General features: G+C 46.9%; 1 protein-coding gene across 4 annotated transcripts in view; it reads right to left on the bottom strand.

Annotated features, from left to right (window-relative positions):
- The window catches only part of LOC119432873 (uncharacterized), a 539288-nt gene that overhangs the window by 208960 nt on the left and 316860 nt on the right, over positions 1–13468 (bottom strand). For 3 of the 4 annotated variants that reach the window (XM_037700023.2, XM_049659198.1, XM_049659197.1), the window contains exon 3: positions 11049–11283. The exons of the other annotated variant lie outside the window; for it this stretch is intronic. In XM_037700023.2, the coding sequence (XP_037555951.1) occupies positions 11049–11283 (235 nt within the window). The remainder of the gene's footprint in view (positions 1–11048; positions 11284–13468) is intronic. 4 annotated transcript variants of the gene reach the window in all.

Raw genomic sequence — 13468 nt, 5'->3', positions numbered from 1 at the left:
TCAAAATATTTGCCGAACAAAAAACAATCACCAAAACACACTAATCCTGACTGAATTCATAATCGGAAAGCTTGGATAGCTTGGAATACATATTTAGCCCCGCTTTTAGAACAAGCACCCTATACGCTGCTTGCGCCGTCTGGAAATAGCTTAATCAGCTCCGAAAGCGCTTTTGCATGTTCTCTGAAGATCAAAGCTTCGTGTCGTCCACCTAGTCACCGTCTACGATATCTCCGAAAACACAGGTTTTCTAAGCCGCGCCGGCGTCATACACTTCCGTTGTAAACAAGGAGGCAACGGAGGCAGTTGAGGCAAGCAATGGACGCGTCACCACGTGATCAAACATGGCAGCGCCTACGAGATCGCCGCGAAAAGGGTCTATTGACCCTTTTAGCGGAGCAGTTTGTTTTAGAGAAACGAGATGGCGCTTACGGCGGCGTGCCATACGTCTCCTCAGCGACCGCGCACGAATACGAAACCATTACCGCTTCTATCTGCTTCTGTGCGATCAGCTGTCGGAAATGCAACTGAGTTTTCGCTAACACACTGTGCTCCATTCACTCTGGTTTGAATCCTGTGGATTGAAGGCGTGTGCAGTAGTTGGCTGCAAAAAATAGTGACTGGCATATTAAAGAATGTATGAATATGTGGGGCCAATTAAGTTCGCGGACCGTTGCTGCAATTGTCCGTACGTGTTTCCGGCACTTCGAGATGTACGGCTCTCCTCGAGGATACACAAATTTGCTCATCCGCCTGCGTTGTATCGCTAACCTTCAAAGAAAGGGCTTCAGGTCCGGTACGTCGGCAAGAGTGAGTACTGCTCGTTAAACAATGATAACGGGAGTAGCGCCGCCTCCTGTCATATTAGGTTTCGCGCACAGTATTTACACACATCTACCCCAACCAGCACGGAAACTTACGCCCACTCTTTCGCCAACGTGTCAAGTATAAGTGAATGGGCGCACACTTGAATATATGCGCACTGTATACGCACAATAAATGACGGACTACACCTATATGGCGCACGAATGGCCGAAGCTGAATGTTTCGTGACGGTCCACAAGAGTAAGCTACTTACTAGCTGTAATATATATTTGCTACAAGGTATTACACCGTACAAAACAGCTACGTTTCAAGCCTTGTGCGCAGCAAGAACAAATCTATCGGAATTAAACACACCCGCGAGCGATTAGGCAGAAAATAATCAGATAGTGGCCGCACCGAGGAACTTCACTGAGTCAGAAACTGACAAGCCACTACTTGAAAATATTAGCAAAATAAAGTACAAAGAGCAAAACACACTAATCCTGATTCAATTCATGAGCGGAATGTTTGGATAGCTTGAACTAAATATTTAGCCCCGCTTTTAGAACAAGCACAATATACGCTGCTTGCGCCGTTTGTTCATAGGTTAATCAGCTCCGAAAGCGCTTTTGCATGTTCTCTGCAGCTGTGATCAAAGCTTCGTGTCGTTCACCCAGTCACCGTTTACGATATCTCCCAAAACAGAGGTTTTCTAAGCCGCGCCGGCGTCATAATTTCCATTGTAAACAAGGGGGCAGTTGAGGCAAGCAACGGACGCGTCACCACGTGATGAAACATGTTAGCGCCCACGGAATCGCCGCGAAAAGGGTCAATAGAGGGGTTCGTTTTCGCCAACGTGACGTAGCGTGCGCGCGTGCTCGCGTTACGTCGGACTATAAACGGCCCTCTATCTTGCTGCTGCTGCTTCCGTGCTTCCTGACGCCAGCGTTTTGACAGCGAGCGCCAGTGGTCATCGAGCGTGATGTGTTCATGTTTTCCTGTGCGCGCTCACACCATGCTTGTTAATTTAGTTAGCAAGCGAATATTTCCAAGTTTATGCAGCCGATAAAACTACTATCCTTACTTCGATAGCTGTCTACTAGTTTGCAATCGCAATCGATGCTTCGCTTTCGTGCGAAACTGCGACTTTTTCTTACCCAACACAATTCTTACAAGATTCTTCACTGTATCACATCCATTGAAACGAGTATTGACAAAGATTCTACTACACTATAAATATTGCTCATTCTATATGCCGGGTTATCATTATTAAGTTTTACATAATTTTAAAAAATCACATGTGGTAGGTAGCATAATTAAATTCCTTGAGCTGGAATGTTCAAAAAGCCAGAGATTGCTTGCACGAGAAATCTAAATACATATTCAACTAACTAACGTAAATTCACCAATTGCCTTCACAATTAATATACGGCACATATTGCAATTTACAAATTGTCGACAGTGAGTTAATTTGCAACACCTATTCCCTTAGAATTAATTTTCAGGGCGGCGTCAGTTTCGAGATATCCACTGCCAAATTATGTGACCAAATACATGGGCGTTCCAGATACTTTTGTGCTTAAGTGCTTAAAACGGCTGTTTGTTAAAAAAAAAAGTGACAATAGTGCATTTTTACCGCAAGCTTCAGGGCGCATATCTCGAAATCCGTGGTATTCTTAGAATTCGTTCCAAGCGGATATGCCTTGCAATTTTACCGGCTGCAATTCGTAAATTGCTATGTGCCATAAAGTTTTGAATAAGAAGTTGATTAGTGAATTCCCGTTAATTAGTTGATTATGTGTTTCGGTTTCTCGTGCAAGTAATATCCGCCTCTTTGAATACTCCAGCTCAAGGAATGGAATTATGCTGTCTGCCACAAGTGATTTTGAAAAAATTCTATAGAACTTAAAAATAATGACCCCGTATATTTTGTGGCTTGGGGAGGAACAATGAACACGTATTAGCGGTTCCCTTGCGCAGAGCGGCCGTGGAGTAGTGGTTAAGACGTCCGGCTAGAAACGAAGATGGCGCCACAGTGCACGCACGACTCCTGTATATCATCTAGTCTCGATCAACACTGAACGAGGTAAAGTCACCAGAAAAACCACCAGTGCTCGTCAATGGTGGGCGTATATAGAGCAATGGAGTTTTTGAAGCGCGTGGCGGCTTCGCACCTCGAGGTGCAGGCGCAGCAGGACGTTTGTAGAGCTCTCGTAACACTCCGGCGGAGCGACAGTTTTTCGACCATGCAGTGCCATCGGAGAGCAGTTGTAAGCGCAAGAGCAAAATAAAAAGCGAATGGCGCACTTACACTATTCGCCCGACTTCAACACTTGCGGACAAATATACGGAATGAACCGAATGGGCATGGCAGTAGCACAACAATGCAGACATCCAATCCGCTGTTCTTCTTCATACAGGTGCCAAGGCGACACAATCAGTGTTTTCGGTCTAGTAAAAAACCGCAATAAAGTGCTCACTTGGACCGGTTGGTGTATACATCAGAAAAAAAAAAAAAAAGACGAGTAACAGTACTAGGGTCTAGCCACCCTAACAGCGCAAAGAGCGGGACGTGCAGACTGAAAAAGACGAAACGCTGACTATGAACCAATAATTATACTGCGCACACAGCAATATATACAGGAGCTCCGATAGGCGGGAGGAAGAGGAGAGCATACCAAAGTAGGAATACATCGTCAGGAAGACAGCCACGATGATAAATATAAAGAGACAGCGCAACTAAACGGTCGCCATCATCCACATGCAAGCTACGCGAGTTCCTTGGTGAGGAGCGACATCGAAGGCACACTCACGCACATCTCGCCTTTTTTTTTTTTTTGTCGATGCAAAAGGCTTCCTACATTTCACGTGCACGCTGGTCATCATAGCGCTTTAGTATTTTGTATTGATTAAATAATGCATGACAACCACAACCGAAGCTATGCGCGGCTAGGTGGCTGCCAACACACCCCTTTGTGTGTGTGTGTGTGTGTGTGTGTGTGTGTGTGTGTGTGTGTGTGTGTGTGTGTGTGTGTGTGTGTGTGTGTGTGTGTGTGTGTGTGTGTGTGTGTGTGTGTGTGTGTGTGTGTGTGTGTGTGTGTGTGTGTGTGTGTGTGTGTGTGTGTGTGTGTGTGTGTGTGTGGTGTGTGTGTGTGTGTGTGTGTGTGTGTGTGTGTGTGTGTGTGTGTGTGTGTGTGTGTGTGTATCTGGACTTTGTATGATTGACTATGATAAGCGTCCCTGTAACGACCCCAGATTGAGGTTGACTGTATAAACAAATAAATAAATAAATAAATAAATAAATACGAGTAATTTTAGCAATTTTTAGAATAATTGCGCTGACCACAGTGAGAATTAACTGCATCAATGAATGGTGGCACCTTTGCTGTTGTCACTTTTTTCGCTCAGTTTTTCATCTAGAGGTAGGCTATATTAACTCTGCATAAGGCAAGAGCGACTCCTGAGCATATAGTAATCTCGGCCCATGCGTGTGCCTGCGATCAGAGCGGCCCGGCGCGGCCCCGCGCCCGCTCCGGGCACGAGCGCGCGCCAGTCCGCGTATTTTTGACAAAGTCGGTTCATCTGTATGCCTATTCAAAGCGGCTACGGCGTAGCGTTTAGTAGGTGGGGCTTCAAATTGCAAGGTCGTCGGTTTGATCGCACCTGCTTGGCCACCTTTTACGTTACAATCTGCTAACCGTATAGACGTGCACGCGACTGCTGTATCTCTCGTACAACAGGAGTAAGCTCAATTGTTTTAGTGCAGACGGTGATAAATATGACTTTTTCTGAAGTCCTGGAATTCTAAGCTGGACTTCAGGGCGGCACAAACACCGTGGAGGAGACACCGGCCTGGCCGGAGGTGCGTACCCCGATGTATTCGAGGCACGAGATGCACTGACAGTTGTGCTATATGACGTGCGGGGTCTTTCCACGGTGATTGCGGCGAGGTGGTGGCAAGGAGTCCGGGCAATGTGCCTGACATGTGCACGCATTGCCTCGATGGCGATGTGCGTTGTGATGGAATAATCTTGAGCAATGGCGATAGTTTCAGCCGTTGACGCACTGCGTGGCACTCCAAGGCATATCCTAAGAGATTGCGCCTGAATGCTCTGAATTGTACGCAAATTAGTTTTGCAGGTGTTGGATATAACAGGTAGGCTGTACCGGAGGAACCCACAAACAACAACCTGTATAGCTGTAACATGGGTTGTGTGGATACCCCCCAGTTCTTTCCTGCAAGGAACTTGAACAGATGACAAATAGCGATCAGGCGCTTATTCACGTGGTTGACGTGAGGAGTCCAGGACAGATCTCTGTCAATCACAACTCCCAAGAACCTGTGACTCTACATCGACCAGTTCTGGCGGTGCTGTGTTTATACCGACGAGAGGAGTAACAATGCGATTCAAGACCTCACATGTCACGACGTTCACGGCTGCACAGCTCACGGCTCTGCTCAGTGCACTACAATTTATAGACGCAGAGAGTTCTGGTACATGGGCCTTGTTTTCCGACTCGAGACCGGCTTTACAAAGTATGCAGGCAGTTCTCCGACGTGGAGCTCACGAACAACTAACGTACGAAATTGTCAAACTTCACCACGACGTCAAACAGAAAGGCCACGAAATTATTTTCCGATGGCTACCTGGCCATTGCGGGATCAGTGGAAACGATCTCGCTGACAAAGCTGCCCGAGAGTCACATCAAGAACAACACAGCGTTCCCATTCCTCTTTCCAGGACAGACGCTGGAGGGCAGCTTCATCACCTGGCACACAAGCTCTCTTTAACAGAGTGGAACACCCCAAATATAAGGCGCACCAGGCTACACGAAATGAACCCTTCGCTCCAACTCCGACCTCCACCCTGGATTCACCGACGTGAGGCATCGCTTCTATACCGGCTGTGGTTGGGAGTGGCTTTCACGAATGCGTACTGTGCTTTGATTGGAATGACCGAAAGTGCTACGTGCGACGTCTGCGGCAGCGAAGAGAACAGAGCATTTATTGTGTCACTGCGATCGATTTCAGTCGGAAAGACAAACTTTATCGAACCCATTGCGACGACTTGACGATCGACCGTTGTCCATGCAGGTGCTCCTTTAAGACCGTCCCCATCGCTCGTCGGCCCACAAAGCTGTGAAGGCACTGTTGTCTTTCTTGAGGACGACTGGCCTATGTGAACGCCTTTGAATTGCTGAGGCCCTCCGCGTGCGTGCGCGAACTCACCGTGTCCTTCCTCCCTCCTTTATCTCATCTTTCTATATCCTGTTTCCCGTTCCCCAGAGTAGGGTAGCCAACCAGACGCATTTCTGGTTAACATCCCTGCATTCTCTTTCTGTTCTCCTCCTCCTCCTCCTACAATCTGCTGTGCTGTGCCTGAACCTGTGCTGTGCGTGACGAACGAAGAAATAGGGTCGGGTCATTTCCTATATAGAGCATAATTGTAGTTCGCAATAAACGCAGCTTTGTTAACACATTCCCGCCTCAACAGTTGAATTACTACAAGACGCACATGAGAAATCGCTACGTCCACATCAACAAATACACCCCAACGGCAATGAAATTTTGGCCCGCGTGAGATATCTGGTTTCATACACGGTAGATATATAGGGCAGCCTCCGAGTAAACGTTCACGCTTGAAATACGAGCGGATGCGCCAAAATAAGCTAGCAGAAATATGCGTCTTTGGTAACAAAACAGGAAGAAAAAATTGGAGGACGCTAAGCTTCGCCTTTAACCCATATATGTCCAGTGTCCTATATGTAGGACGCTGAAATTTTTACAAATAACTCAAACATTTTTATTGCGATAGCAATTATATGGACACTCAAAAGCAGATTTCTGCCGTCGGCGTCACCGTCGCCGTGAGGTTCCGTATGACGTCAATGGAGATGAAATCGTCGCCGCGCGCCGAACGCTGTATGTGCGAGTGAAAGGGCGCGAGGGGCGCGCGCTTTCACGGGGAGTGAACGCACGGCGGAGAACAAACGCGCGTTCTGCGCCGTGCTCGCTTAAGGGCTGCAGAAGTAGGCGTCTCTTTCCTCCTTTACAATCACCATATATGTAGAGCAAACGTGCCTTCTTCCGACGCGCGAAAGGCCGTGGGGGGAGGGGGAGGGAAGGGAGGCGACGTTTAGCTGCGGCACCAAGTGCCTATTTATATCAGCCATGGTGACTCCACTCTATCCCTTCTTTCGCTCCCACTTACCCCTCCCCGTTGGCGCTGAGCCGTGCTCCCTCAAGGGCTGCAGAAGATAGCGTCAACCTTTCCCTTTCCCTCAAGAACCACTTATCATCATCATCCGGCAACAGTCACCAACGCTGCACGCATTTTGAGCGAACGCGGGCAAAACGCCGACGGCGTCGACAACAGTTCTGCGTGTTACCGGTACTGCTGCATGTCCAAGTTTATACAGCTGATAAAGCTAATATCATTACTCCGTATAGCTCTCTACAAATTTGCTGTCGCAATTGATGCTTCGCCTTTCAGGTGAAACTGCGACAACATTTTTTTTAAGCTAGTGCCCCCACGCGGGTGTTTCTGAGGCCCTACCCTTCTCGCGTGCAAGTCTTGGTTAGCGTGGGAGCACTCCTCGCCACGTGCTTTCAGTCGCAAAATTGTATTTCCGCGTGAGCTTTGATGAACGCCCTGTCGCGGAAGAAAATGCAAATGATGCAAATGAAATATAAATTCAAATGATTATTGATGTCGAAATATTTGTCAGTTATTCCTGAGTAATTGAATATGCTCTGAAAACAATATCACTGTAATATATGCAAAAGTTTTTTGTTTGCGGTCGGTCAAACAGCGGTGTCCTATATGTAGGACGGCTACAAAAACACAGTTCGAAAAAAAAATAAAAATAAAAGGTTGATTCTGCTCTCTGAGGTCCCAGAAGCAATTATTACGAAAAAATAAATCACTTTCCTTAATTTCCCCAAGTTCGGGCATATATGGGTTAAGAGTGGAACGCGATAGCGTTATCAGGTCCTGTTCACATCACATTTTTCTTTCAGTTGGCATCACTGCAACACAGAACGTGGGAAAGCCAGCTTACAAAGACCAAGCTTACAGCGATCCCCTTAAAGTCGGCTTCACTTTTAAACAAAATTCATTGCTGGGAAGACGTTTTTTCAGGGGCAATATATAAGTGGTCTTTATAAAATGTGAAGGCCCTAGGACCCTTTTTTATTATTTTATTAATTGTTTGATATTGACCAACGCGCGTGCGTGTCCAAAACGCATTAGGCAGGCTAAGTCCCAATTTGACCTGCCGAGGATGCGAGCGCCATCTGTATAGGATTTTCGCAAGTAAACTACCCGAGCGTGCCGCTGTTGGTATGGTAGAAATGCTGGAAAATGGATTTGTATTTGATGTTTCCTCGTGACATAATTATGTTTTCTCGTACATTCAAATTACAATCCGACGCCACCATGTCTGTAGGTTGTGGTTAAGTCGTACTAACACATTGCGCCACGCGGAGGGCCTGCGCGGTCGGGCTGGTTCGGGATAATTTTCTCCGCCACGGACGCTGGCGCTTACGCCGATACCGACACCGACGCCGACACCGTATTTTCTGCGACACAGGGCCGTTAACGCGATTGCGTTAAAAGAAGACAAACAGAAAACCGTCGCCGTTACCCAAAACGTTGCGAACTATTAAGAAAAGCGCGAACGGATAAAGACGACTGGAGAACGCAGGACGAGCGCCACTATGACATGTGGCACAAGATATATAGGGCAGACAGGTTAATGTGTCAACGAGCGCCTAAGACTAGACACGAATTCGTTGAAACTTGAAAGGAACACCAACTTCCATTTTGTCTCGGCATTGTCGAGAGTGCGGCTGCTCCCCAAGGTTGGACGAAGTCAGGATTCTATATAGGCGCGGGAAATATATATAATAGCGCGGGAAATAGTCGAGGCGTTTTGCATAGAAGACAACACGAACACGTGTGTGAACCAGCCTTCTGAGACTTTGCACCATAGTGAGGTAGATTTCATGGGGCCTGCCACGTGCAGGTCATTTTGGTCTCGTGATCTTACTTTCGTTCGCGTGCTGACAAGCTGTCATTTGGCATGAGCACGCATTGGGGTTTGATATATATATGCCAGTTTCTAATAAAACACTTTCGATAATCTCAGAGGACATGATCTGGGATTTGCGTCATAACACCAACCACCAGGTGCACCCATCATCTGCTAAGACGATATTTATGGGATATTAATTTGAAAAAAAAATTACAATTGCCAGCCTTGAAGGTTTGCCATGATTTCTTCAGTAATCTAAACCACATAGTTATAACCAATTTAGCCAAAGGGAAATACTTTTGCCAGTTGGCCTTTAAGGAAGCTCCACTAAGTCAATTCATTTTAAGGTATACTTTGCAACCACAGAATTGAAGCTGGGCTGTAATGAAGCCATAGCTATTTAGTAGAAATTCTAGCACTAACACGCTTTCCAAAAGCTTCCCCTATACGCTGCGGGACAAAAGTTGCTAGAACAGCATTGTATTTCGCAGGACATTGCGGAAACGCATATCCCAGACCTGCAGCTAATCACATGGTTTATTTTGTATCGACCTGAATTCACATGTCGCATCGATCTTGCCCGCGTCCACGTTGTTTTCGCAGTTCCCACGCCTTCCAAGATAAACCAACTAGCCAAACTCTACACCCTTTTGCAGTTTAAGATTAGACTAACGGATGGATGGATGAATAGATATCATGAGCATCCATTTGAAATGAGATGGCGGCTGGTGCAAACAAGCTCGTTATTTTTTTAAATATTTCAGCTATATATATTGACACTTATATCAATGGTGTGTGCCAAGAGACCATGGAACCTGAAGCGAACCCGTAAACTGGCATCATCTAGCAGCGGCGTAGCCAGAAATTTCTTTTCTGGCGTAGCCGGGGAAGGGGGGGGGGGGGAAGAGGGGGGGCAGCTCCACTGCTACGCAACCGCCATCTAGTATCACTCCAAAGCACCTGCTTGCGATTTAGGTCAGTCAGCGGCGGCGGGAAATGGCGCCCCCTGGTAACGTCGCCGCCAGCTTTGAGAAAGGCGCGCGAGTTCCAAAATCTTGACTGGACGCAAACGAAACTACACTGGAACTTTCAGCGCAACATGTACAATGTTTCCATTGGGCAGGAGAACTTAAGTGCACCTACAATTTCTAATCATCGGAATTTGTGAAACAGTGCTGTGTCTGCTCTAGCTGCGTCTGCCTCTCTCTATCGTCCTATTTTTCGTGCCGTTTTCATTCTAAACATTCTACATCAACCAGCCCAATAGCTAACTATCTTGTTGAAAGTGTCATACTATTGCGGTATTCACAGAATGACAAGCAGGTCAAGCCGTGGGAGTGGTGGCTTATTTCTCTACAGTGAGTATTAACATGTTAAATAATTTAACTAAACGTGGGGTTTAACGTACCGTAACTGTAACGTCCCGTAATGAGGGACACAGAAGTAGAGGGCTGCGGATTAATTTGATTACCTGGGGTATTGGTACTGACACAAACAATGTATCGTACACTTTTTCGCTTTCTCAGATAGATGTCGACCCTGTAGCTACATTGTCGTTCTGTAATTCCATGAACACGCAAAAATTCACCAACTATATTCTCTTTTAAGGTGACCGTTTCGAAATGCGCAACAAATGGAGCGAGACTTCTTGGCTTAGGGATTTTTGTACAAATAACTTCTGCACGTCACGAAAATCCGAGGTAGTGGTCACAAACCGCTAACAGCCATGCGCCTGTTCGCCTGGTCCAGTGTCGACCGCAAGCCACAAGGCGATCACAATGCGGCTTCGACTACTGCACTGACCAACGCATCAGAGAGTGAGAGAGAGAAAGCTCTTCATTGAAAAGCAAAGCGTAGTATTCACCAGCATGCTATAATCGGCAAGGAAGGAAAGCCCCGTCATTGCCTCAAAATGAGCGTAGCTTGTCACGCGTCTGTCGTAAAGTCATACTACTCCGAAGGTATGCAAGAAGCATGTGTACAACAGGATATGTGATGCAATACAGCATATGTATCGCAAGCGCAAAAGCCTAATGATCGGGCTGTTCATTTGGCTCGCTACAGTTGTCACAGCGAGCAACGCGTGACCGGTAGAAGTTAGACTAAGCAAGACTGTGGCGAGATTGCACGTGTGCTCCCGTGCTCCAATGATTGGCAATCCTCGGTATACAAAGGTACGACTGCAAGTGAATCGTTGTCCAACTCACCCGAGGACACCGCTGACGTGGGCAGAGGCGGCGCGGGTGACGACGGCGGCGAGTCGTAGCTGCTGTGCCGTCCGAGCGGCCAGCTGATCCTCTGGCTGCCCGGGTTCCGTGGCGGCAGAGGAGGCGCCGGAGCAGGCACCTCGGTGTCGTCGTATGCCACGTCTTCGTCCAATGGCCTGGCGAACACGCTCAACCGCGAGGACACCCAGCTGTCGATGGTCTTGCGGCGCACGGCCTGGAGGAGGTTCACATGCAGAGGGAATGCAATATCGTCGGGTGCACTTCATTGAAAGCATCTTTCAACTTTATTTTCGCATTTTCCCTCTTTTTCTTACAAAGAAAAAAAATGCAGGGGCAAGGAACAAAATGCTGCATGACAGCTGCTTGACGGGATTCCTTCCTCTTTCCCTGGCATCAGTTACGGCAAATACAAAAACAAAAATGGGTTACAGAAGCACAAGGAATATTCACATCTATACATATACAAACGTATATCTACAGAGATAAAGCAAAAACGAGAACACAGAAACTCTGACTCGCCATTAAAATGTATTCTATGTAGGGATCAGCGTTCTCGGTTTTTATTTATCCGTAGTACGGCGCAGCTCTTGTACATTTTTTATTTTCAGCCGAAAATGCATTGTATTTATTCCTCCAGACCAGCCCTCACCGTGTTTTCCCGGTGGATAATCTTAAGCGTTAAGTTTACCCGTATCTTTTGTTTGTTGTTTCTTCAGTGAAAAATGTTCACTTATTCTGGGGACGTTGCTCTGTGACTGCAGATCCTGTGGTTCAGAGCTGTAGTTGCATCCAACAGACAGACAAATGAAGATTTTTTTTTTAGTAGCAGCCAAGGAAGTATCGCATAGTAACAGCGCCTGCCGCGATGTTGCTATAGGGGGAGTAATGAGTGAGTGCACTTGATATTCCAACGCAGGTAGAGACTTTATTTCTACTACTATGAATACAGCAAGTTCCTGGCGTAATAAAATGATCCATCAGAACGAACCAACGCGGATTTCACCTTTTACCAAAAGCTAAGCATGCGAAGGGACGGGGCTTTAGGACAGTAGAATTTTGGTGCAGTTGGTGATGCATATTTGACTCAGCACAAAACGTCTAGTCTTTGTTGGCCTCAGTGTACAAAAAAGGGCCTCAACTGGCATGTTGTGGTACAAGGAAGCCCGCCATGAGTTACATTTGAGTGTCACACATAACTGATGGCATGAATGCGGGGCGGAGACATTGTGGTTGCGTCCTTGGGATACATGTAACGCCGTCGGCAGCTTTAGTCACCCTTGTAAATATACGGCATCTGACGCACTTAAAACAATAGGATCATACTGATATCAATCTGCCCATGTGACAGAGATAGATTTGCAATAAAATGTCGCGGCAGCAAGACCCAGAAAGATTGCAATAGTCACCTTTGACTCATTAGCCACATAGTTGTTGAAGGCACAAACCTTTGTATTGTATTGTAATCTGTCTACGAAACCTTTCTCCACGAGTTCATTTTCTATATAAATGTGCTGAAGCGACGTCTGCGCAAACTTTCAATGTAGCTAGCTTGTCTTTATCCTTCGCCACAGAATTTACAACGGCGAGGGTCTTAAATCCGTTGCATATTGCTCAGTTTCCCATAGTCAGCTTCGCCACAATACAGCAGTGTTTTGCTGTGAAGCATACGCAATGTATTGCGGTCGAGCACATTCACCATGCAGTGAAGCATACCAAGAGTGGAAAGGGGACTCGCGCGCGATTAAAAAAGAAAGCAAGCGAGCACTGCTTACGCGGTTTTCAAACCCGAACAGGCAATGTATATTACCGTAATTCAAGCTGATTTGCGTACTTCTGTGACCTAGGCCTGCGAGTGCTCTTTTGCGTGATCACGTCTTGTTCAGTACTGACCACGGAGTAAGATAAACAGGAGCGCCGACTCTGCCGCCGCGCAACGCATTCGCTCGGGACAAACCGTGTAACGTTAAATTAGTCATCGCGTAGCGCCACCTGTCGAGGCGCGTGGAAAACACTCAGCAGCTTGCTTCCGTGTGCGCATGCGCCGAGTTGCGGAGGCCGGTGGCGACGGCAGCGCGGAACCGGAGGGGCGGCACGCGTAGAGCTTGTCGTCTGCTAGAAATGTGGGCCCTCGTCCGCCTCAACGTGACAGCAATCAAACACAAATAATATATGCGCACAAATAATAAAAACGCAAATAAACACGCGGTAGCGCTTTTTACACGTCTTTAGAGGAAACAGACGATAAATGATGCCGTACAAAAAGACACAATAGAAGTACTTGTTTTTCACTCCTCAACGTCTGCGCGGAAGCGAAGGTGCCAAATTTTCGTCTTCCTCGCTTTGTTTACCATGTCTGCAGTATTTTTATTCATGCCTGACGGAATAAGGTATCTTGATAC

Source organism: Dermacentor silvarum, chromosome 11 (assembly GCF_013339745.2).
Source record: "Dermacentor silvarum isolate Dsil-2018 chromosome 11, BIME_Dsil_1.4, whole genome shotgun sequence".
In the NCBI taxonomy this organism is placed as follows: domain Eukaryota; kingdom Metazoa; phylum Arthropoda; class Arachnida; order Ixodida; family Ixodidae; genus Dermacentor; species Dermacentor silvarum.
The sequence above is the reverse complement of the archived record's forward strand: the minus strand, read 5'-3'. Positions and strand labels throughout refer to the sequence as shown.